The 26,074-nt window shown below is 40.4% G+C and overlaps 1 protein-coding gene across 1 annotated transcript in view; it reads right to left on the bottom strand.

The window, feature by feature from the left end:
* The window catches only part of LOC126270310 (pescadillo homolog), a 48,205-nt gene that overhangs the window by 8,693 nt on the left and 13,438 nt on the right, over positions 1-26,074 (bottom strand). Inside the window, exons 6-7 of the mRNA XM_049974061.1 lie at positions 25,237-25,496; positions 6,349-6,536 (exon numbers count right to left, since the gene is read on the bottom strand). Coding sequence (XP_049830018.1) covers positions 6,349-6,536; positions 25,237-25,496 — 448 coding nt within the window. The remainder of the gene's footprint in view (positions 1-6,348; positions 6,537-25,236; positions 25,497-26,074) is intronic.

The following is a 26,074-nucleotide window of genomic DNA, read 5'->3' as shown; positions in this document are numbered from 1 at the left end:
TTAAAGTTAAGTATTCCACCAGCTACGTCCGTTTTTCTAAATTCTAATTTCCTTGTCCTGTTCCAGACCTCACAGCAGCCTGCGTGAGCTAAAACACGTGCATTTCGGCCTCCTCTAGTAACACAGTGTTGGTTCTCCTGCCAACCACAACAAAAAGAATACCAACCGTTGCAGTCAATTGATAGCCAACACACTCGGAAGTAGTTGTTTTTTTTTTTAATACCTTTAACATGCAATGTAGGGGATATAAAGATCAAAAATATCTGCAGAAAAGTGGGTGAGGCACATAAACACACGTGGTAGGAAAACACTCTTTAAATGCTCGAAAAAAAAAAATTTCTCCACAGAGGAGAATAAACACAAGTAAAATGACAAAGGAACTAAAAGGAAACCACAGATAAATGTCACTGGCTGACCACTCACCTAATATATGGTCGAGCCAGTCACCCTGTTAATACATTAAAACCATCTCTCTAAAATGTTGGGAAAGGAGGACAATTCACAACACTTTTAAACTCTAACCACATTCGTTTGAACGTTACCTAAAACAGAACGCAGATCTGTCAGCAAATCAGTCATGGCTCGATAGTCAGGGAAAAAGACTATATAGTCCAATAAAATGTGAAGCAAAGTGATCTATATGCCACAAAGGGCCACACATTGGAGGGTCCTCTCGCTATAGCAAGAAGCAACGCAGCATAGTTTTGTGGCCTCTGCGAAGACGAGTAAGGAGAACCTCATCCTGTCTTCATTGCTGAAAGGAAGTATGCCATGGCCACATTGTGGGGTTTAATAGACAGAGCTTATTGTCTGTCACTTCCGCCACTCATCCTCTCACTGATGCAAGAATCTGGAGCTCAACAGCAAGGTTATAGCATGCAGGTGAATGGCACACTGAAATACCCGAGGATCATGACACACCACCTCCTTGGCTGCTAGATTTGCACTTTCATTCCCCCCAACTCCCATGTGCCCTGATATCCAGTGGAAAGACATCTCCCTCCCCAGTATTGTAGTTGCAGGAGGGCATCCTGGATAGTGTGGACTACTTTATCTGCTGGATACAAACAGTTCAGAAAGTGTAGGGCACTCAGAGGATCTGAGACAAGAAATTTAGCACTGGAAGAACATCTCATTTGCTCCAATGCTGCAAGATTTCATATAATTCTACATAAAAGACAGTAAAGTCTTGAGGCACTTGAACCTTGAGGATACAATCGAGGAAAACAACAGAGAAACCAACAAAGTCCTCCCGTTTCAACCCACCTGTAAAAATACATAGCTGTGGTACTCAGGTAAAATGTCACAAATTATCACACTGAAAATGGAAGCAGGAGTGCAATCTCCCCTGTACCACACCAAATCTAAAATTACTCTGGGCCTCTCCAGAAACCAGGATGGCAGATGATTAAAATCCTGGATTTGGGGTTGTACCTGCTACACACTGAGTGACTCCAGCATACGTCGCATGTGTATCCCAAATGGCATTCTGGCTTGTGGTCAACTGGAGCAAAGGCATTCCAGAGGTGGAAGTATGCAGTTTGGTGTGCAGGTGAAGTTGGAGCTGCGAGGAACTTACATGCCTGGTGCACCATGAGGAGCTGCCGCTGGATGGTAAGTGGTGGTTCCCCAGCATCAGCACAGAGGCTGAGTATGAGCAGGCCGTGCTACACAGTGTACCCCTAGTCCAGCCACGACTGCACGAAAGCCCAACGAAACTGGAGGAGATGTGTCCTGTCCACTCCACAAGGCCTGTGGGTGAGGCACTTCATGATATATAGTGTCTTGACAGATCTGACTTTCAGGTCTCTCAGGTGGGGTAACCACAACAATTTGGAGGGGGGGGGGGGGGGGGGGGGGAGAAAAATGAGTGACGCCTAGAAACCTCGATGTGTTTCTAAAATGTCGCAGGTCAGGTAAATTAAAAATATGACTGAATGATTAAAAATGCGCGCGCGCGCGCGCACACACACACACACACACACACAATTGCAGAAAACCCAATTTTGCAGCCCACTCCTCTAACCTAACCTCCACACTGTAAATTGCAACTGGCAGCTTTCTGTTGCAACACTGGAGTATCAACAGAAAACAGCAAAACTGTCCGCAAATAGGAACACTGTCCATGACTCCTTACCATAGACATGATACTGTTTAATAGCTATAGCAAAGATGGTAACACTTAAAACAGTATCCTGATGTACAACAATTACCTGCTCAAATCGATCGTGTCGCCAACTTGAGTCAAGGAAGACCACAAGAACATAGGGAGATGGCCATGAAAGCTCCATTGATGCAGTTACATGAGAATACTGTGTCTCCAAGTAGTGTCATATGCCTTACTGCTATCAAAAAAGGTGCCACAACAGTTATGTTTATGTAGGAAAGCCTGCTGTATAGCCACCTCTAGCAGGGTCAAGTTGTCGACAGTGGACTGAAATCTCTGGAAGCCACACTGAGAGTGGCTAAGCAGTTGCCTGGTCTCTAACAGCTAGACCAAATGATGGTTAACCATTCACTCCAGGAGTCTTTCTTACACAGCTCGTTAAAGCAATACTCCTGTAACTGCAGTCTTTTCCTCACTTTAGGAGAGATAACAGAATCGCCTCCCTCCACGAGTTGGGGAAGTTGCCTGTCTGCCACATAAGGCTGAAACATTCAAAGAGGATTTCGTTTGATTCTGCTGGCAATCATCGAAGCCTGCAGCACCAGAGTTGGTCCTGACTGTGTGCAGTGGCACAAGTGCCAGACAGTGTCGATTCCAGTTCCCACATGGGGAAAGGAGAGTTGTAGGCCTCAGAACTATTGGATCTGAAGTCCAACTTGCCCCTCTCTACAGCTGCACAGTAGCGATGCAATGCCGGATACTGGCTTGCATCAGCTGTAGTTTTTGCAAAATGACTGGCCAGTGTTTGAGCAATGTCTCTGGGCATTGTTTGAAGACACCACTATTTCAGCACTGCGGTAATTGATAAACAACTGTGTTTACTGGAAATCCTCCAAATGGCTTCTCATACTTCTGTAGAACATGTGGAATTGTTGATGGAGTCCAGGAAGGCTTGCCATGACCTTTTCTTGCTCTCCTTAATAACACTTTGAGACTTGGCTCTCACGAATCGAAAAGCTATGAGGTTGTCTCCCGTAGGGCGGCATTTAAATTGTTGAAGAGCAGCACACCTGTCCCAGATGGCTGAATAGCACTCATCTGTGAACCAAGATACAGTTCGCTTCCTAAGATGATCTGAAGACATTGGGACGGATAAGTCAGCAGCAAGATGCACCACTCACGTGATGTGGTCCACTGATCCCTGGACACTGCTGTGATGTTCAAGCACAGCCAACTGGCTGAACAGCATCCAGTTAGCCCTGCTGACCATCCATGTTCATGGCTTCTCTTCATGTAGTGCTCTGTGAGAGCCTTAGAGTCTACTGTATCTGGTGGAGATAGATTCAGTGAGCAAACAGTGATCCTCCAACACCCATGAATTTCAACAGCAACTGTTTGCAGGTCAGTAGCCCGTGGGAGTGCAGAGGAGTCATGCACGGTATTGACAAAGCCTTGGCTCCATCCCGAGTCAGGTCATACTTTGGTGAGGGCTATAGCTCCGTAGCACAGGACTGCTAGTTGCTTTAAAATGTGTTTATTGTAAACACAGGCACAGGGGGCATTCCTGCACTAGCTGAATAGTTATTCCACATATGCCCTGAACCCATTAGTGTTCCACTATAATATGGGAGCTATTTATCATGGGGGTTGCACTTTTACCCTGTCTTTCTGCCAGGGAGCGGAGCCTGTAATGGGTGGAAGCTCTGTCTTAGAGCGAGTTGATCATGGTCCATTAGCACTACCAAAGAGTCAAGAGAGACATCAGATAGTATGAGGACGACATCTTCAGAGTGTTTACTTCCCTACTCCATCAGTGGAAGATGCTTGCTTGGCCTTTGATTTTTTGCCCTGGGTAGGCTTCGGAGTCACAACCACAGCAGTGGTAATGGCAGCACTAGAAAGTGGACCATACTGAATCTTAAGGGGAGCAGGGAGCTCCGCAACATTAGTGACTACAGACTTTTCCAAAGTTTTGAGATGAAGTGTAGGCTACGAAGTAACTACAGCAGCACAAGTACACTGATAAATGCAGGTACTATTGCTAACACTAGCTACCTCCATTTGTGTAGCAGCATCACTTTTCTGTACTGACTGCTTAACAACTGATGCAAAGGAGGTAGCGAATGTTGGGGGCTGCATGCTCTTATAAATCTTCTTGGTCTCACCATAGGGAATCTGTTATGTGGTTTTAATCTCCTGTATCTTCCATTTCTCAAGGAAGACACAGCAGTTGCTACTCCAGACTGGCTGGGCCCCAGAGCAATTTACTCACTTTGCATGAGATGAACATCTGCCTCCTTTGTGGGCAGTCGTCCCACATTTCTCACAAGCATGCTTCTGCCTTGCATCCATGTATGGTATGCCCAACTCGCTGGCATTTGGATAGGAGACATAAGGCTGCACAGTTAAATGAAGAAAACCTGTGTTAATAGTTCCAGGCTGGATGACCAATTTGGATTTAACAAGATCGCCCTCCACTAGTTTCATAATGTTCTGCACATCTACAATGCCTTCTTGGGCCCACTCAACTTTCAGGTCTTCTTTGGGGATGTCCACCGTCTCTGTATATTACATCTTTACTATAATTTAATGTGGAGTGAAGCTCAGTCTCAATGGCATATTCCCCAATGGTTTTGGATCTCTGTAGATTCGTCACTTGTTGGGAACTTTATGTTTTCACCAACAATGTACCATTTCGTAACAACTTAACTGATTTTAAAGTACCTGTAATCCTCTCTAAACACTGTTGTATGTAAAAAGGTGACACTTTGCTAAAACTTCCCTTTTGTCCTTTAACCAATAAAAACACACACTGACCAGCAGCATGCATTCTTTTACTACACAGTCTAGGATTCTTGACTACCAGGACTGGTTACACAAGCCCTCTTATTTGGTTGGGTGTTAGTACCTAATGGCAGTCCACCCATTCTGCTGGGAGGTGGAAGAGAAAACTCTGATGGATGCATCTCAGTCCCATAAGCAACTAGGGAAATAAAAATACTCCTAGACAGAGCCCCGCATGCCTAAGTAAGCCTTATACAACTGAGGAGCAGCAGGTTCCCCAGAAATGACTGTTCCACCTCAACGATCATATATCTCATCAGAGTGCAGCACACCTTGAGACTGAGGTTGTTTTTAGTAGTGGTTTTTACCATCCTTGCAATCTGGGCAGTCAAGTCTAGGTCCCGTTCCCTGTGACACACAACATTCCACTGCCCTGCCACACAGTGGTCACTGAAGCATGCTCAAAGCTTACAGTGAGAGAGGACTGGTGGTGCTTACCAGTCCCCAGCCCAGGAACCCCAGGTTTGCCAAGCCTGTACCCGGCAAGCAAATGCTGAGCCCCTGAGGGCCCGGAGATAGCAGCCGTGCATGCATGAGGAATGGTTGCTTGATGGAATTTGCATATGTGTTTTCTTTTCTGAAGAAGGCTTTGGCCAAAAGCTTGTGTGTAATGGTCTTTTTGTTGTGCTTGTCTGTTACTCAAAGTGTTATCTTTACTGTGAGTAGCAAATCTATTCTTTTCATAATATTGTGTGATTAGTGAACCAAATGCAGCCAACTGGCACAGGAGAGTACTGTGGTCACAAATCACAATGAGGAGTACCTTTCATGAGATAGAGCACGTCATTTCCGAACTTGCAGCAACCATGATGGGCACCACATCTGGTGCGCTTCGCGAATAGAACCACGACCCATGTGGGGATGGCTTTAAGATCAAAATTAAGACTGAAGCAATAAGAAGAGGCCATGGAGTCCAGACACATATGGACAGAAAACAGCGAAAGACTGAATATGAAACACACAGAGGTAATGAGAACAGAAACCGAAACAGACAAATTTATTTTCAAGACAGGCATAGTTGGATTGCTTCTTCACAACAAGAATTCCCAAACTGAGAAGCATGAAATTAGGAGCTATTAATGGAGAGTGAAAAATACCACCGACAATGGATCTTGCCTGTAACAGCAGGTGTGCTTTCCATTAGAATATCAGCATCAAAATTATGAATAATTGATTAGGTGATTTGAAGAAATTCCTCTTGTTGTAAAAATATTTTGTAAATGCTAAAAAACTTGTACAAAAATTGTTTCCATAACTAACTGAAACACTATGAATTACTCTTTTTAGCTCAGCAAATGTGCAGGCATTCTGTCTGTAGTATGCGAACTTTAACAAACACTGACTTCAGTAGCTTAAAATTCTGGAATATCTAGCCTACAGTAATAGTAAATTCCTACCTTTCTGCTCGATTAATGAAGGATCACGCAGCTGTTGTTCTTCAGGAGGGATATACTGCTCCTCACGTTCTGCATCCACAAATGGCGAAAGATGTGGTGGCAGAATGGCTCCAACAAAATATTTCTCAACGGGCAGTAACTGTCGAGCATTTACAGAATCAAATACCCATTGTGGCTGAATGTAGTACCTGCAAAATAAGAAGTTCATTTCACTCAGTGTGTACACTGCCAGATTTCACATGACAAAACAAAGTGTTCAAGGTGTATAAGTATCCTCAATTAGCCCACAGCATTAGCCTCTTCTCTTATTTGTCTGACCTCGGTTTCTTCAACTCAATATGCCCCTTTTCTGGGTGTTCAATGCCTTTTCTCTGATGGTTTTAATAAAACCCTATTCACACAAAAATTACTGACCAACATCTATGCCTCCGCATTGGTAACTGCCACCCTTTCCACAACAAAAAGTCACTCCTGCACAAACTAGCCACCCACAGATGACATCTCCAGTGAAGAGTAATTGCCTGCCAGTATGCTAAACATCTTGCTAAGGACTTTAGAATAGGCAGTACCTAGACCCCTCTTCAAAATATAATTCACAAACAGATCTTCTATGCCCTTCCCACACATTCTTGCAGTAATTCAATCACCTCACACCAAATAGCTGCAAAGGATCACCCGTCCTTCCCTGAAACTAAGAACATTCTTCTCAACTCTCCTAAAGTGATCACTCAAGGAATCTATGAAATATCCTGGTACATTCTTATGCCATGCCTATACTATTGTCATGTGTGCCATATGCACATGAAAGACCCAGGTGCAACCTCTTGCCACATGTGGCATATTGACATGAACAGGTGCAAGAACTGTCCCATGCATATGTCCAGCACTTCCTATTCCAGCTCTTCATAGTCATATGCTAACCACTGGACACAGAGCTGTGCCTAAAATCAGCCATGAGATATATCAACTCAACTACAATTTTTGCACAACCTTCAACTAGCTGTTTAGAAGATTAAGGGAAAATTTTGACAACTCAGTGTCAGAGAATTGTTTGGTTCAACTTCAGTGACTGCTTTGCAACCTTTGCCATTTTGTCCATCACCCACCATAACTAGCATCTCTGCATTGCATTGCCGTTCTGGTTCATCTAGTTGTCAAGCTACATCCCATTTCTTCCCTCTACTGTCTTCCTCTTTCTCTGTTCCACCCTCTACTGTCTTCCTCTTTCTCTGTTCCATTCTCCTGCCCCCCCCCCCCCCAACCAACAACAACCTTACATGTCTTGTACCACCCAACTGTGGTGCAGTACTGAGAATAAGTATAAGGGGTAGATCAAAAAGTTTCCATTCAAGGGTATTGATGCAGTATACATGCAATGCAGTGCAGCTTTAATGTTCTTATAAAGAACAAACGTAGGTAAAGGACTAAAGTAGTATTCATGTCTTTCTGACTCGCGTGCAGTTGATGCGGAAATATGAACTACAGCAACGTTTTCACCAAATGTGTCCAAACAGGACCAACATGCTGTTATTCTTTTCTTGGCTGCTGAAAGACAACCACCACTACACATCCAACGGAGAATAAAGAATGTGTCTGTCGAAAACCACCATTATTGAACGATGCGCCAAATCCAGTGCTGCTGCTTTCTAACATATCCCCATATTGCAAATGTCCTAACGCAAAAGTTACGTCAACTCAGAAGACACATGAGCATTACAAGCGATTACCATGCTTTCAGGCCTTTAAAAAAGGTCTTTAAGCGTTGACGATTCCTGTTGGACGACGATGTGCAGAAAGCAGTTATGGACTACTTCAAGCAACAGGACAAAGTGTTTTACCAAACATGTATCTTCAACCTGGTGTGTCAATGGACAATTGTCTCAGAAATGGCTCTGCCTGATTGGCATATTGATTCTAGACTGTATGGTCTTCGAACAGAAACTTTTTGATCACCCCTTATAATTGCCCGTGTATATGCATATTTCAAACAATGGAAAATCCAGGATAGAATAACAACAAACACAAAGGCTGGATTGTTACGTATCATACAGAAAAGCCATTAAATTGGAGTCAGTTGCTGAGCATGTCTGTGACTAAACTTCTCCTCAATGAGGGAAGTACCATTTTGTCCTTTCCGAGTATTGTATAAGTGCATTTGTTAATTCTGATGGAGGACATTGCTTATAAACACAGCTACAATTTCCAAGTTTAGTTTGTGTATCAATTTATCACCTAGTGCTTTTATTATATATTGTCATAGCATAGCCACACCCAAGTTCAAATCCAAAAGCAGGGTTGGCAAATGAAATACAATACTTAGCACTGAAATGGCTTTTATTACGAACACCAATGTACAGTCAGAACAGAGCTGTCCCCCTAGATGGACAGTGCAGCTATTTATTCACACATTGAATATTCCAGAATATTCAAGGTATTTCAAGAACCTTCCAGATATAATAAATGCTAAATATAAAATAATTAGACTGGAGGCACACAGCAGGCCAGCTAGTGACACTAACCCGTAAACTCCACCACATACCCCCACACCTTGCAGCATTGCTTCCTCTCCTGCTGAAAAAGCAACCCAATTATTCAACATTCTCATTAGAACTAACTACAGCACACTAGATCTAGGTCTCATCACTATATAGTCCTCTGAATGGTGGACCCTTGGATCCTGCTTGTGTTTTTAGATACTTTTTATTATGTTGAGTATTGAATGTAGCCTCTCCCATTGGTGTATGTCTTCAGTTTCTTTGAACCTCACATCAATGATCTGTACCTCTGAACAGTAACAGGGCTTCATACAGAGCGCATGGACAATGTGTCTGTGGTTTTGTTTTGATGAAGGTAGATACTAGTCCACATAGTATGTGATGAATAATGATACAATATGGCCCAAAATAGCAATTTAGCAACTTTTCTGACAGTCCCACTTTCAACACAGGTGTTAAAATCCATAACAAGCCCCCTGAGTTGAATCTCACTGATTGGTGCTTGGTGTCATATTGCTCTCAGTCTTTCTCATGAGCATCCAGGGTCTGTATATGAGCCAGCTGCCTTACTTCTTTGGTCCTGTTGATGAGGTGTTTTATGTAGTAATCATGAGTACTGTCTGGCTCAAATGGGAACAGCATATCCATTGTCGTTTTGGCCTCATGGCTCTGGAGCAGAAAGAACACTGTGAAGATTGTGGTCTTGTTTTGCAGTGTTGCACGTGAATGTCATGATGGACAGTACCCTAATCCAGTCTCTCTGTTTGACATCTATGTGTATCAATGATAAGTGCTAAATATCAAATAATTAGGCTGGAGGCATGCAGCAAGTGACACATGTTTTGTTATGATACACTCTAAGGTAGCTAGAACGTAACATAATCCAAACAGCATGATTCTGAGACTATGAGGTGTTATGAACAGAGTCTTTTCCAAGTCAGCCTCATCAATGTCACTTTGTCAGTAGCGTGTGTGCAGTCCACAGTTATGAAATACTTTGTGCCTTTCATGCAGCTAGCAAGCTATCAACGTATGGAAATGGACAGATACCTTTCTTCATAATTTTTTTCATTTGCCGGTAGTCGACACAGAAACGTCATGTGCCATCCTTCCTCTTTGAAAAGACCACAGGAGAACAGCAAGGACACTGAAGGTTCAATAATGTTATCTTGCAGCATCTGATCCACTTCCTCCCAGATTATATGTTGCTCAGCTGATGACACTATATGAGTGCTGGGTAACTGGTGGACAATTCCACAGCTGATGGGCCACTTTGTCTGTCTTTTCTCCATTCTGGATTTGAAAGCATCTGAAAGCTGATGCACAATGGCTACCACTCACCTATGCCACTCCTTTGTCAGGCTAATACTATTCGCAAATCAATAGTAGTTTCTTCCTTTGTGTTGCCTGTAGTGGCAGAGGAGCACAATCTTCATCTCTGGCTCTAATCTGCTCTTCCAGGACTTGTTTGGCTACCCATAAGCACATAGATGTAATGATGAGTTGTGGTTGTTCATAACAATTAGTGATATGAAGTTATCCTTCACCACATCTAATGCTCATGATCGTTGCTTAGTCCAGTCAAATTGCAGATATACCTCGCAAAAGGTGGGGTAGAAGATTTTATTTTTTTAACTCGTTCATATTGTTGGAAAGGTTACAAAACCAAGTTCTTCCAACAAAATTCCTCTTGGGAAAACTTTCTGCAGTCAAAAAACTTCGAAAATTTCGAACTTTTTCCGTTTTTTCAAAATATCTGTGTCATTTGCTCCTATCGATTTAACGTCTATTTTCTTTTTTAAAGAGCACAAAATTCTCTACAAATTTGATTTTTACAATTTTCTTCTACTCCCAGTATGTAAGGTGCTACAGCACGTCAAAAAATACCAATTTTTAAAATTTCGAGCAAAGTGGCAAATTACCTAATTTTTGAACACTGTTTTTTCAGTTTCTGTTTGTGTAGTATAAATACATTATATATTATGCTATATGTTGGAATATACCACCTCACTTTCAGGTGTTCAATTTCTCTGTATGCAACATGAGGATTGCTGGGCACCAAACTATTGTGATTCTTACATCACTACCTGAAGTTCACTATGGGCCACCTCAGCCCTTGTATTTGTAAAACTATAAATATAAAAATACATCATTAAGAGATACACACACATACACACACACACACACACACACACACACACACACACACACAATAAATTGTCTCAGGAAACTGAACTATTATTAGTGCAATAGACAACCTAATTAGGTAGGTAATTATTCTTGTGTATAAAGGCCACACAGTTGACATTAAAAAAATTAGCTTTATTACAATTAAAACGCATTGTCGATTACTAAAAAATCTTGACAGTTCTGGGTGTGTAATACTTGTAATATTGCACTTAAGCGCACTTGAGACAGGTAAGAGCATCACTTCCAACGTTTTGATGGGCCAGGTTCCTCAGTGTCACCAGAAATACCTTGAGTTACGGGTTCAGGGTCTGTACACAGAGTTAATCCCAGATTGACCTCTTCTTTAAACAGCGAGTCAGCCTCAGCAAGTTCGTTGATTTTGTCAGCGGTTTCTTCAACATCCTCCATAACAACATCTTCACTGTCTTCATTTAAAAATTTTGGCACGCTTTCACAGTTGACCCCAATACATTTATTGCAAATTGAAGAACATTTCAAACCCACTTTTCTGCAGGAGCATACTCCGCCACAGTTCAGCTTGCACGAGCATGAAACAATGTGAAGAAGTGCTTCAGGTGCTGGATCTTCGGTCATTGTAACGAATATTGGACCGTGGTCACTGTGATTCCAGCCCCATTTCTCAGGAGGTTTCCAGTTTCCCATCCAACTTTGGACTTGTTGGTAAGTCCGCAACGAATGATGATATGCAGCATCTTGTGTAGGTGGCAACCGTGCAAGATTCAGTTTGCTTTTTGTTGCAGACTTGGCAAATAGCTGGTACCGCAAATGGTCTAGTGTGTGGGAACTGCTGACACCTCCACTATACAATGCGATAGCAACCTGTTCTCCTTCTGTTGTTATTTCTTCACGGGTGGCATGTGGTTTATTGAACGTGCAAAGCGCTGAGGTTAGGTGTTCATTTTTCGCAACAATATTGCAGCACTTAATTTTTCCTTGATAAAAAAAGCGGATGTTGCATCACATCCGCTAAAGGCGTAAGTGAACAGAATATATTCACTGTCAAATTTGTAAGATGCAGTGGAAAACCACTTTTTTCTGCATTTCCTCTTCCTGGCTTTAAGAAAAATAAGTTTTCAATGCCTTGCCCCAAACCGGTCATGAGCAAAAGCAGGTTAACATCATCTCCTACAATGACAACACTTCCAAAATCTTTGGTTCTTGAAATGGCAGATGTTACAATCATAACGTCAGCATCTGCTTGTGCCTGGCTTTGAAGCTGTTTCAGCTACCACCATATTTCTGGAAAAGGCGAGCCTTGACAGTTCGAATACCAGGACGAGGTGATGTGGGTATTTGCTCTAACAGATCATCCATAGAAAACTGACATTCTTCCGTATTGGTTTCCAGGTAGGCAAATATAGCCTCCACGCCTTAATCTACTTGTGCTGCAGGTCTGTAACATTGATTCTGTCCAGTGAAAGAACTTTCTGTAGCAAAATCTGTGGTATCACCCATCTGCAGCAACCAAATCATTTACATTTTGAATCCGCTCTATCACTTGTTGACCAAATTCATCACCACGTCGTTTAGCCTGATCTAATACTGTTGATTGCACTTCCAATTTCATTACTTTGTAAACAAAATTTTGTTTGGCATATGACAATCTTAACTGCTTGGTTAAAAAGTCATCAGAATTCCCTTTTGCAAATAAGAAGCATTTCTCTTTGAAATTGAACTGACCTTTTTCCTGCGACTGACATAGCACGCCTGTTGGTTCCTGAGGATGTCGAAGGCTAGCTGCTATCATTCTCTCATTAATGTACTTCTTGTAGCATGCTTCATGCAACATCACTTCACTGAGCTTTTTCAAAAAATGGGTGTGGGCAGACTTCCTGCGTTTAACACTACAGTCGATAAGTGTGCTCAGTCCTTTCTTTTTCACAAATGGTTCAAATGGCTCTGAGCACTATGGTCATCAGTCCCCTAGAACTTAGAACTACTTAAACCTAACTAACCTAAGGACATCACACACATCCATGCCCAAGGCAGGATTCGAACCTGCGACCGTAGCGGTCACGCGGTTCCAGACTGAAGCGCCTAGAACTGCACAGTCACACCGGCAAGCTTCTTTTTCACATTGCGTACACCACTCACCACAGTTTTTTCGCAAATGAAACACAAATTCATGTCAGACATACTTATTTTCAGTACCACAACATATACTGAATGGAAGCGACTCCAAACTGTAGGACTCTTATTGTTGTGTGCTAATAGCTGTCGGCGCGCTGTGAACAATCCCCAAAGATAATCGCCTTCCGCCTGCCAAAGAATAAATACGCTTTTGTCCGCTAAAGAACAATTCCTACATACTTTTTCTTATAACCGATCATTAACGTCAGTCAACTGTAGAAAATGTATGGCACCTGCATGCAATCGTGTTACATATTGTAACATATATAAACTTCACGCAATCCGACGTGAATGTGTTCGTAGTTACTGAATATGATGCTGTTTGTCCTGGCCCTGCAGCAGAGTGAAATGGTAAATTCCAATGAATAACATGATGAGTAATATGTTTATACTACACAAATAGAAACTTAAATAACAGTGTTCAAAAATTAGGTAATTTGCCATTTTGCTTGAAATTTGAAAAATTGGTATTCTTTGACGCGCTGTAGCGCCTTAGATACTGGGAGTAGAAGAAAATGGTGAGAATTAAATTTGTAGAGAATTTTGTGCTCTTTAAAAAAGGAAATAGACGTTAAAGCGATAGGAGCAAATGAAACTGAGACATTTTGAAAAAAACTGAAAAAAGTCCGAAATTTTCGAAGTTTTTTTACTGCAGAAAGTTTTCCCAAGAGAAATTTTGTTGGCAAAACTTGGTTTTCTAACATTTTCAACAATATGAACGAGTTAAAAAAAAATCTTCTACCCCACCTTTTGCAAGGAACAGGCTTTCTTTTCTGACAGTTTCACTGGACTATGCTGGCATGTAGATTTCTTTTGTGGACCTGAGTAGCTTTTTGCAATCCACAAGAGCTTAACAGTTTAATTGAGGATCTCTACTGATGATTGGCACTCATCTTCATGACGACGAGATAAGACCACCTTCAATGGCAAACAACGGTCTCGTGTGGTGGCTGGAATAGCTTCATCAATCTGCAGCTCTGATTTTCTGCAGTTCATAGTGAGTGACTGTGATGCCTGCCTGGAGTTCAATTTGAGAACAACATTATGGCTACATTCTGTTAAAATGACAAATTTGAAAGGCTACCTTGTGTCGTTGATAGTTATGCTTGCAATAAATGTTTGTGTCTGCTGAACATATTTCCTATTTGTGAATTTCAGCACAAACATTTCATATCATGCAACAATCTCCTTTAGATGACAATAATAAGTACGCATCATTACAGGAAAATAATTCCCGAAGCGACTAATGCCATGGGAGGCTACGGTCGACAAGGACATCAATGAGATTTCCTGGCATCTTGGTGATTGTTGCCCACAAAGGGTTTTCATTTGTGGTTGTCTTGCTTCCAGAAGTGGCTGCTTTATGTAGTTTCCCTGAGTACAGTGGTTAGGTAAGGGGCTGGTACCCTATATTAGTGCGAGGATTGACTACGGTGTGTTGGGGAGTGAATTCATCCAGAGTACGACAACTGCCTTCTTTCCACAGTTTGACTGCAATAGTCTCAGGTTGACTGGTATGAATAGAACTGTTGTGGTGGTTGACATCTAGCAATATGGGAGCCGTCAAACACTCGTCTTCTTTCCCTGCAGTGGTGTAAGTGTTCAGTGTTCCACAGTGAAAACATACCAGCAAGCAGTCCTCTGTCTTCCAATTGTCTGTTCTTCACCAAGGTGTTACACTTAGCGGAGGAATTGGTTTACCAATACTGGTCAGATGCTGGCTTGTCAGTTGAGAGCTGTACCATTAAGTATGAGTTGGCCTCGTCCATTCTTCCTGTTGCATTCAACTGGTAGTGCAGACTGATGCTAAAGATCGATACTCCTCTTCTTTGACATTCTCTTATTACCTTCTAATTTATAGGGTTGACATTTACGGCTACTATTTCTTGCTTGCCTGATCTGACATTTCTGTCTGATACACACTGCGCTCTCTCTCTCTCTCTCTCTCTCTCTCTCTCTCTCTCTCTCTCCACTTACTACATAGCAACGTGAGGTTGCGGTTATCATCTATAAATGCCATTAGAACCACACTGAGGAGTTGGTCTTACTTCTTTCTTTTATTTTCTGTTGCATTTTGTTGATGTGTTGGCACCATTTGATCAATTCCTTGATTGTTGTTGTATTCTTTACCAGGACAGCTTGGTAGATGTCATTTGTATCTCCTTTCACCGTATTAGATTTTGTAGGCTTCAGTCATATTCGGATTCACAATTTGCACAGGGCCAAAACATACTTTGTGCAGGACTGTGCTGTTTCTCATGGCATTAGGCAATGCTCTTAAACTGTTCCTGTGCTAAGCAGGCTTGCTGCCGATTATTATCAAATGTTTTCTTCAGTTCAGCCTAGGATGTGCCTCAGCTCTCTTTGTTGTTTTAGAACCACCGTTGGGCTGTGCTGTCAAGGTAAGTACACTTTTGCCAAATTGGGCAAATCATTTCAGCCATTCCATTGATTGTTGGCCAGCATCTGCAGTGAACACTAAGGGCACGATTATGTTGCAACCTCACCACTGGCACTTCACTGCTCTCAAATCGCACCTCAAGGCTTCCCGGGAGCATTGTTACATTTACGCTGCAACCTTGCTACTCGTTACCCGCTGGGAATAATTACACTATAGCAGTTCACATAGTAGGCACAGGGCTTGTCAACAGTGTCACCACACCACAGCCCAAATCTGAAAGTAATGTCATCAATGAAATCCAACATTTACAAGGAGATATCTCCAGTGGTGTACTCTCTTTTTGAAACCATCTACAAAGTTATGTAGGCCAGGTTCCCAGGTATCACACACTGCACCCATTCACCCTGGTGGGTCCTCCTTCGTGAGCAATCGATGAAGAAAAATGTGGAATTACGCATGATGCTGAATGACATTAAAAAAGTCAGTTTATGTAGTGTGGTCATGTGGTTTAATGAATAGGATAATAGATGTACCTGCAGGAGGTTGTGGGTTTGAATCTCTTCAGGTGCAGTACATTTTTTAAATTTTTAAATATTTATCATAATGAATTTGATCATTTTTATTCAATTAATGATTTAATGTAGTTTTTTATTTCCATTCCTTTGTTATATCATTTAACCATAATATCATATACTTCATTTGCTCTCATTTTTCTTCTTATCATTTTTTTTCCACTTGAAATCTCCATTCATGTGTTTTTCATTAATTTTAAATATTAATTTAAATTCAATTTCTTTTGTTATATCACCCTGCTTTTTTGTCCACATTACTGAGTTCATTATATCTATTTCTCATTTTGTTCAAATTTTGTTATACTTCTTTCATTTAAATCTTCTTCTGCATTATTTAGTCTATAGTGCAAAAATCTTACAACACTTGTATGACAATTACCATGCAAAAAAATTGCACATCTGGTAGCAAAAAATACAATGTTCACACCACTGCATAGTCAATATAAATAGATTATTTGGTCTTTTGGGCAAGAATCAAATAATGGAAATTCAAGATGGAATGTAACAATATTGAAAATGCAACTCACACACACCGAGTTGCATTGTGTGTGTGTGTGTGTGTGTGTGTGTGTGTGTGTGTGCAAGCTTCTTCATCTCCAAATAACTACTGCAATCCACATCCCCTTGAATCTACTTACTGCATTCATCTCTTCGTCTCCCTGTATGACTCCTACCCCACACACTTCCCTCCAGTACTAAATTGGTGATCCCTTGATGGTTAACACTTACCGTGCAGCTGCCGTAATATTACGTCGCGGGCGGAAACGAAGAAAATGCGGCCGCCGTAACATTACGTCCCGCCGCATTCTACATTGTTTTAGTGTTTCAAACACATTGCTAGCGTTCCCGCTACAACCTGTAGCTCCTGTAATGCTTCTAGTTCATCATATTAGTGCTAGATCGCAGCACCTAGTGAGGTAATGCGATATATCCGAACGAATTCACGTGTGTTTTTCACGCGTATGTTACGTCTTCTGTGGTGTCCTGTCGTTTGTTTATCATTTATTTTGGCGATAGTATTTTGGTTTTAGGTTGTTTATCTTCTTTTTACTCACAATGGTAAGTGATGAGGATGCAAAACTTCGAAAAATGATTGAAGAAGTACTTGCTGAACCTGCTGATGATGATTTTTCGGATTTCGATAGTGACAGTGATTACGAAATGCCGGAAAATAACGATAGTCCAGGTAAGCCTAACATCTTACTAAATTGATGCAGAACAAAACAGTTCATGTTGGGATTTGTTCTGTTACGTTCTGTATTATTTTAGACACAGATTTGCGGTCAGATGAAGGTGAGCCACCGCCTGTGTTCCCCCCCCCCCCCCCCCCCCCCCTCACACACCCACCCACCCATCATCGAAAGAGGCCAAGATTGAGTGACATTTCACAGGATGACTGGAATTTAGTGGATCAAACACCAAACACTTTGTTATTTACAGGGTCTCATGGTGTGCTAAATAATGTAGGACTCGGTTAGTCGAGTGAATATTTAGATTTTTTTCTCATTTTATAAATGACAGAGTTATTTCAATTATGAAGGAACAAACAAACCTATATGCTAGACAGAAGCTGGCCACACTGAGAGCACAAAACAAATTAGGGCCCAATTCTATATTCAAGCAGTGGAGGACACTAACAATTGCTGAAACAAAGATGTTTCTGGCTATTATCCTCCACATGTCAATCAGTGAGAGGCCAAGTATGCCCAGTCACTGGTGTAGTGATCCAGTGGTTAGCTGCAATTTTTGCCCCAATATTATGACAAGGGACAGTTTTCTGAATATTTTGTCTATGTTCCACATAAATGACAATTCAAAGCAAAAAAAGGAAAGGTGAAGTAGACTTTGATGCCCTCCATAAGGCCAGGCCTCTTGTGGATGATTTGGTAAGGAATTTCAAAGAAAGTTATCAACAAGGTGAAGCACAAACCATTGATGAAGGTATGTGTCCTTTCAGAGGGCGTGTAGGTTTCAAAGTTTATATGGCTAATATGCCAAACAAATATGGCATGAAGCTATACATTCTTGCAGAATCCAAAACTGGGTACATATACAACTTTGAAGTTTACCACGGAAGGGACAATAAACTGGACAACAGTGCTTCTATAGTGGTAAAGCGATTGCTCGGCTCACTCCAAGGTAAGGGCCACACTGTATATTTTGACAGATTTTACACCAGTGTTCAGTTAGCCGAAGAACTGGCTAGAGCCAACACTGGTCTTGTAGGGATTGTAATGCCAAACAGAAAAGGATTGCCCAAAGCTCTCAAAGAGGGTAAACTCACAAAGGGTGAACAAATATTTCGCCGCAAGAACGATGTGCTAGCATTGCGATCGAAAGACAAGAGGGATGTGTGGATAATAAGTACCAGGCACACATCCTCAATGTTGCCTGTTGCTCCAAGAGAAGGCCATGAGAAGTTGAAACCAGTGGCAGTGCTAGATTGCAACAAACATAAAGCTCGTGTAGACCTTTTTGATCAGCGTCTTTCATATGGAGCACTTGATCACAAAACTGTATAATTATGGCAGTTTCCAATGGTTGTATTTTGCACAATTGCATCAATGAGAAGAAACTGAGCACTCCTAAGTTTATAAAGGAGGTCTGCACTGTGTTAGTGTTACAGAGAGGAGAGAGAATTGAGGATTCTCATGGATCTGCAACAATAGCTTGATTGTCGCAGAAACATTTTCCGAACTGTGAGGAAATGGCAGAAGGGAAGAAGAAAGCACAAAGACGTTGTGTAGCGTGTAGTGTAAAATAAAAGAACATTACTGGGAAAGCTGGGAGGAAGGATACTTCTTATGAGTGCAGTGAGTGTAATGTAGGTTTGTGTGTCACTGCACGCTTCAAGCTTTATCACACTGTGGTTCACTATGCAAAATAGCTAATGTGTATGTAGCTATGATTTATGTGCAAATGTTATAACAAATGTCTTTTCAATGTCAAATGATCACTTTCCAAAATTTATTTCTTCTTTAAATTGAATAAAGTAGTAAAAATAAATTTTTGACAAAAATTTATTTTCGGAAAATCGAGGAGAAATCCGCATCACTTCTTGGAAACAGTATATGCCCCATACACATGACTGTTAACCCATGTCAAGTTGAAAGCTTAAAGTTTTAAACCATACCTGTAGTTTTTATGTCTCCCTAACTAAACGTCCTTTACAGCTATTTAAGTCTGTTGAAAATAGAAAAAAATCAGCCAGCACACAGGGAGTGGCATGCAGTTAAGGGCTTAGCATGGTAAGTTAAGAATGTGTCCTACCAACTCATCCCTTCTTTTGGTCAGGTTGTACCACAAACTTCTCTTCTTCCCAATTCTACTGAGTACCTCCTCCTTAGTTATGTGATCTACCCATCTAATCTTCAGAATTCTTCTGTAGCACCACGTTTCAAAAGCTTCTATTCTCTTCTTGTCTAAACTATTTATTGTCTATGTTTCACCTCCATACATGGCTACACTCCATACAAATACTTCTAGAAAGGACTTCCTGACACTAAAATCTACCACCATCAGTTTTTTGCTCCCTAAATAGCAAAACTCATCTACTACTTTAAGTGTCTCATTTCCTAATCTGATTCCCTTAGCATCACCTGATTTAATTTGACTACATTCCATTATCCTTGTTTTTCTTTTGTTGATGTTCATCTTACATCCTCCTTTCAAGATACTGTCCGTTCCGTTCAACTGCTCTTCCACGTCCTTTGTCGAGTCTTGACAGAATTACAACGTCACTGGCAAACCGTTAAAGTTTTTATTTCTTCTCCATGGATTTTAATTCCAACTACAAATTTTTCTTTTGTTTCCTTTACTGCTTGCTCAATACACAGCCTGAGTAACATCAGGGATAGGCTAAAACCCTGCCTCACTCCCTTCTCAACCACTGCTTCCCTTTTGTGCCCATCAACACACTCTACAAATTGTAAATAACCTTTTGCTCCTTGTATTTTACCCCTGCCACCTTCAGAATTTGAAAGAGAGTATTCCAGTCAACCTTGTCAAAAGCTTTCTCAGTATTGCCTCGCGTGTTCCTACATTTCTCCGGAATCCAAACTGTTCTTCCAGAGGTTGGCTTCTACAAGTTTTTCTATTCTTCTGTAAATAATTCGTGTTAGTAGTTTGCAGCTGTGACTTATTAAAGTGATAGTCCAGTAATTTTCACATCTTTTAGCAGCTGTTTTTTTGGGAACTGGGATTATTACATTCTTCTTGATGTCTGAGGGTATTTTGCGTGTCTCATACATCTTGCTCACCAGATGGAAGAGTTTTGTCACAGCTGGCTCTCCCAAGGCTATCAGTAGCTCTAACGGAATATTGTCTACTCCCAGGGCCTTGTTTCAACCTAGGTCTTTCACTGCTTTGGCAAATTCTTCACGCAGTAGCGTATCTTCCTTCTCATCTTCGTCTATGTCCTCTTCCACTTCCATAATATTGCCCTTAAGTGCATCTCCCTGTACAGACCCTCTATATAACCCTTCCACCTGTCGTCTTAAAATTTAAAATCTGGTTTCTAGATCTCTGTGTAACCATTATATACTCAATCTGAAACCTTCCACTGCCTCTAGATCTCTTCCATGTACACAAACTTCTCTCATGATTCTTAACCCAAATATTAGCCATGATTAAATTATGCCTGTACAAAATTCTATCAGGTAGCTTCGTCTTGCATTCCTTTTCCCCAGTCGATACTCACCTACTACTTTTCCCCTCTCTTCCTTTCCCTACAATCGAATTCCATTCCCCCATGACTATTAAATTTTCAGCTCCTTTAAATATCTGAATAATTTCTTTTATCTCGTCAAACATTTTCCCAATCTCCTCCTCATCTGTGGAACTAGTCGACATATAAACTTGTACTACTGTGATGGGTGTGTGCTTTGTGACAATATTGGTTACAACAATACATTCACTATGCTGTTTGTAGTAGCTTACCTGCTTTCCTATTTTTTTATTTATTATTAAACCTATTCCTGCATTACTGTTATTTGACTTTGTATTTATAACCCTGTAAGTCCTGTTCCTACTGTCACTGAACTTCACTAATTCCCACTATATCTAACTTTAACATATCCATTTCCTTTTTTAAATTTTCTAACCTACCTGCCCAATTAAGGGATCTGACATTTCATGCTCCGATCCACAGAACGCCAGCTATTTTTCTCCTCATGATGATGTCCTCCTGAGTAGTCCCCACCTGGAGACCCGAATGGGGGACTATTTTACCTCTAGAATATTTTACCCAAGAGGACACCATCATTTAACTATACAATAGAGCTGCATGCCCATGAGAAAAGTTACTGCTATAGTTTCCCCATACATTCAGCCTTTCACAGTATCAGCACAGCAAGGTCGTTTTGGTTGATGTTACATGGCCAGATCAGTCAATCATCCACACTGTTGCCCCAGTAATGAATGAAAAGGCTACTGCCCCTTTTCAGGAATCACACATTTGTCTGACCCTTCAACAGATACCCCTCCATTGTGATTGCACTAACAGTATGGCTATCTATATCACTGAGACATGCAAGCCTCCCCACCATTGGCAAAGTCTATGGTTCATGGGGGGAGAGGGATTTATAATAGATTTTATAATAAATATTATAATAGATAAATACAATTAAGTTCTTTTTCACAAAAATCCTGATTGGAAAAAACAAGGATACAAAGAAAACAGGAAACAAACGAAAAAGTTCATAAGGTGATTAAAATGATGTCACAGAGGAACAGAAATAAAAATTATAGTTAAACCAATCAACTGAACAAAAATAATGAAGAAAGTCATTTTGATAAGGATGTAAAAAAAAAAAAATATCAGAGATTCGTACCCACAACCTCTTACATGTGATGCTATTCCCCCCTCCAATACACCACACAACCAGACAAGGCAATGCGACTTTTTTAACATTACTGAGCATCACACACAATTCTGAATATCTTTTCGTCAATTACTTTCAAATGAGGACCTACTAGGGTAAATGGCTGCAGGATGTGATATCAGAGATCTTAACTTATATCACTGCATACTTGGTTTCAAAAAGTCGATTCCACCACTGGAGTCCTCCCTTTGTTAGCACTCAAAGCACATTTATTACAAACACCTATGTACAGCCGAAACAGAACTGTCCTGAATGGAGAGGATAACCATCGGTACAAACACGGAATATTCCAGAGTGTTGGTATTTATACAAACATTAAAATTATGAAGTAAACAAACATAACAAATGTTAGATATTTCATAAACCTCCCAGAAACGATAAATAACAATTTGCTGGGCATTGTGTTTGAATTGGTCACCCACAGCACGCCAGCCAATGAAGCTAACCATTATGTCACACTGTATGTGCCACGGCTCACTGCAAATATGATAGTGTGGTTGCCTGTACTCTTTCCATTGCTTGCATTGTGCTCAGATCTTTAAGGCATCTTATCTCAGTTTTATATGTCTGGCACAAATGTTCCTCCCAAATTCAACAAACACCATGAAGTAAAGATGCAAAATTCTTTCTCCTTTGTGTAACATACACAGATATAATACATATGCCTTGCACAATTATATGCATGATTAGTTTTCAGAGTCATACCATCTCTCTTTCTGCCTCAGGTTTTGTCATTTAGACAAATGAATAAACGTCCTCCATAGGCCTTGTTGTTATACGTCATGTCTTTTATCTTCAGAATGAAGCAGATATATTATAGTTTGAATTAGCAAATATATATGAATGAGTAATTTTTCAGGGTGTATACATGGTCAAGGAAAAAAAAAATAGATTTTTTCCTTTTGGAACTGTAAAACTTGTCACTCCTTTAAATGGTTAATGTTTTGTACACTAGCATAGAACTTCCCAGGGGAGAAGTGGGGGGGGGGGGGGGGGGGGGGGGGGGTTGGAGAGAAGTTTTGGAAAGTCCTTTGATGTGCAGCAACATATATACTGCATATTTTCATATTACAAAAGTATAAACTCGAATTTCACCAAGCACAGCACATTAGTTTTTGGAACGTTGAAATCGAGATTGTGATGTCCTTTTGTAAGACAATCAATCTCATGCCACATGATCTCACCAGCCGATGACAGCAGACATTCAGAGCATAGGACACGTGATGTAAGTCAGCCAATAGCAAGGTCACTGTTACATAGTGCAAACACACAAAGAGGAAAATTAATGGTTTACATTAATATACATAGTATAGCTACAAGAAAAGCTAAGCTTTCACATATAATATGGGTCTCGATGATTAATAAGCTACAAGAGAAGCTAAGCTTTCACATGTAATAGTGACCTATTTTGCGTGTGTTATACTTAACATCACACAAATATGCCAGAAAATTTAAAATAATGACAATGTCTGGTCTTCTGGCCTTAAAATTCTTGTAAGTGGCTGGTCCTCAAAGTATTCAGTTTTAAACGCTCTGTGATTCAAGGAATTCATCCCACTTTCTCACAAGTAACATAATTCATCTTGTGTAAAAAGAAATTTACTTTGAAAGTAATGCTTTCCGAACCACCATTTGCAATACTATCGCGAGACTGATTCGATTTAGCAGTTGCCAGAGAGTGCCAGAAAACAGGCATTATTGCTCATGCGCAACTGCAGTGGTGTAGGAAGTCCGCATGTTCATATGTAGAAAGCACTGAGAGAGCTTACGCCACAAAAGAAACGGGACATCAGAGGATACTCCAAAAGAATCGGGAATTTGTAAACCATACTAAAATGCATAATTCGTCTTCAAGTGCACATTGGTTTATTCCAGATTCACAATGACGTAGGTCCCATCTGATATTAAGCTTTGCAGTGTGGTTTTTGTTATGTAACTTTTTTGGAGTACCAGTACTGTACTATCTTGTATTTGGTTCTTTATTATGGCATAATGCCCTTCATGGCAGAAGATGAAAACGTGCACTTAAAATTCAGCGAACAGTTGGAACTAGCCAATACTGTGGAACGAAACACTGTTTCAAATACATTGATTGCCTCAGCCTTGTTCTGCAAGGCGATTAATGCTTGACTGTCTAATAATTTGGAAATAAAATAAAATCAGAAAATTGAAACTAATAATATATTTTTGCCTTCTGTAGTTATGTGAATGTATTATAATTCACTTTATAGCTCCAGCCTGCAGAAATCTGTTTTGTTTTCATTTGATGTGGGAACTTGAAACGAAGAGGAAATAGCGAAATCACTGAACACAAACAGGGGTCAGGTGGAGACTAACCCCCTCACCACTAAACTCAGAGAACCTTGTGCATGAGCGAATCTGGCAGCTAGGGTGCGGAAGAAATTTCGTTGTTGTTACTATCTGGCTGCTTGGCATTTATTGCCGATACAACTAACAGCCACATTTCAAGTAGCGGGAAGCAGGAGATGGTACTGCTCATATGCGAGTCAACTGCATGCGCAACTGGTCAAACGAACCTAATGTAAACAGTTGTGACATCACACTCATATAAAACACTTTATTGTTATGAAGTACTGCATAGTCTTCGTCCTAAGGTCTTTGACATATTTTTGCTGATTGCAGATGCTTGGGGGTGCACAGTGTTTTGTTGTTGTAAATGGCACACTTCCTTTGCCACTGAAGTTTTATTTGTTTATCTCATTAACATTTCACTGGTGCAGTATCATTCTCCAGAAGCAGGATACAGTAACATTCTTTGCTAGAGAATCAATTCTTACCAGTCGAAATTACAAAAATTTAACTGAAAGCTAAAACAATGAAAAATTCCCAGAATTCTGAAAAAATCCTGGTTTTTTTTCCCCCCGGTTTTCTCTTGGATGAAAAAATTCCTGGGTTTTTATTGGATTTCCCGGGTCATATGCATCCTGTTTTTATATACAGACAATAATGAAAGAATACTTAGAAAACAATAATTTGGGCTCCTAATGTGTGACAATGATATGGCACAACAATTACCTTTATCACAATTTTCATATTAATGTTCTCCACAAACTGCATTTTTCATCATGATGAGCTTTTTAGTTTCACAGCAGAAGAAACTTCCAGCTCAATACAACAATCATTATAATTAATGCATATATTTATATGTTGTCTACCAGATGATAACTTTGGCTTACCTTGAAATGTACTGCTTCTCCAAACTTGGTCTATCAACAATCTGATGAGTGATTGTTTCATCTGACTCATCAAATGTAGCTCCAACAAATGACAGCTTGTCCCACGAGACTTCTCCTCCAAAACAGCGAATTATGAACACCAAAGGCTCACGTGGTACTTCTCGATTAATGAAGAACTTTAAACCTTCAAACAGCGATTTTAATCGTTTGATTTTTTCTGCTTCCAGTTTTGCTTCTTCCAATTTTTCAGGATCTTCAATCTGATTTGAATACAATAAAAATGTAAATCTCATAAGGCAGCTTAACCACATTTTTGAGTTACAGAACATTTATATTACTCTTTTTGTGAAGTCACTTCTTAATACATAGTGAAGCACAATTTTACCATTATAAGAAATGAATTGGAACAAGATAAATTACTATAAAATTGCAGAGAAAAATGGTTCTGCTTACTATCAATGCTTCCACAAATTTCTGAAAACTAATTTTACACATCCCCTGCCATTTACGTTAGCAATGCTAACACAGGCTAGGATGCTGACAAGAAAGATGTTAACAAGTATTAATGATGCAAGTAGAAGGGAAATTTAAGAACGGAACATCTATTTTTCTGATCCACACAAGTTGCAGTATAAAATAAATGAAAGTATTAAAAAAAAGTATTACAATGATATTTATGTTACTGAAATTTATACCCAAATTTCAGTTTCATTTAGGTAGTTATTAACTGCAGCATCAGAACATACCATGTTTCACATGATAGGAAATACTGATTTGGTTGCTAAAAAGAAACTGGTGGTCAACGATTGGATAACAACTGAGAAATAAATTTGTTGTG

The sequence above is a fragment of the Schistocerca gregaria genome, chromosome 1 (assembly GCF_023897955.1).
Source record: "Schistocerca gregaria isolate iqSchGreg1 chromosome 1, iqSchGreg1.2, whole genome shotgun sequence".
In the NCBI taxonomy this organism is placed as follows: Eukaryota; Metazoa; Arthropoda; class Insecta; order Orthoptera; family Acrididae; genus Schistocerca; species Schistocerca gregaria.
Note: the sequence above shows the minus strand (reverse complement) of the source record. Positions and strands in the feature narration are given on the sequence as shown.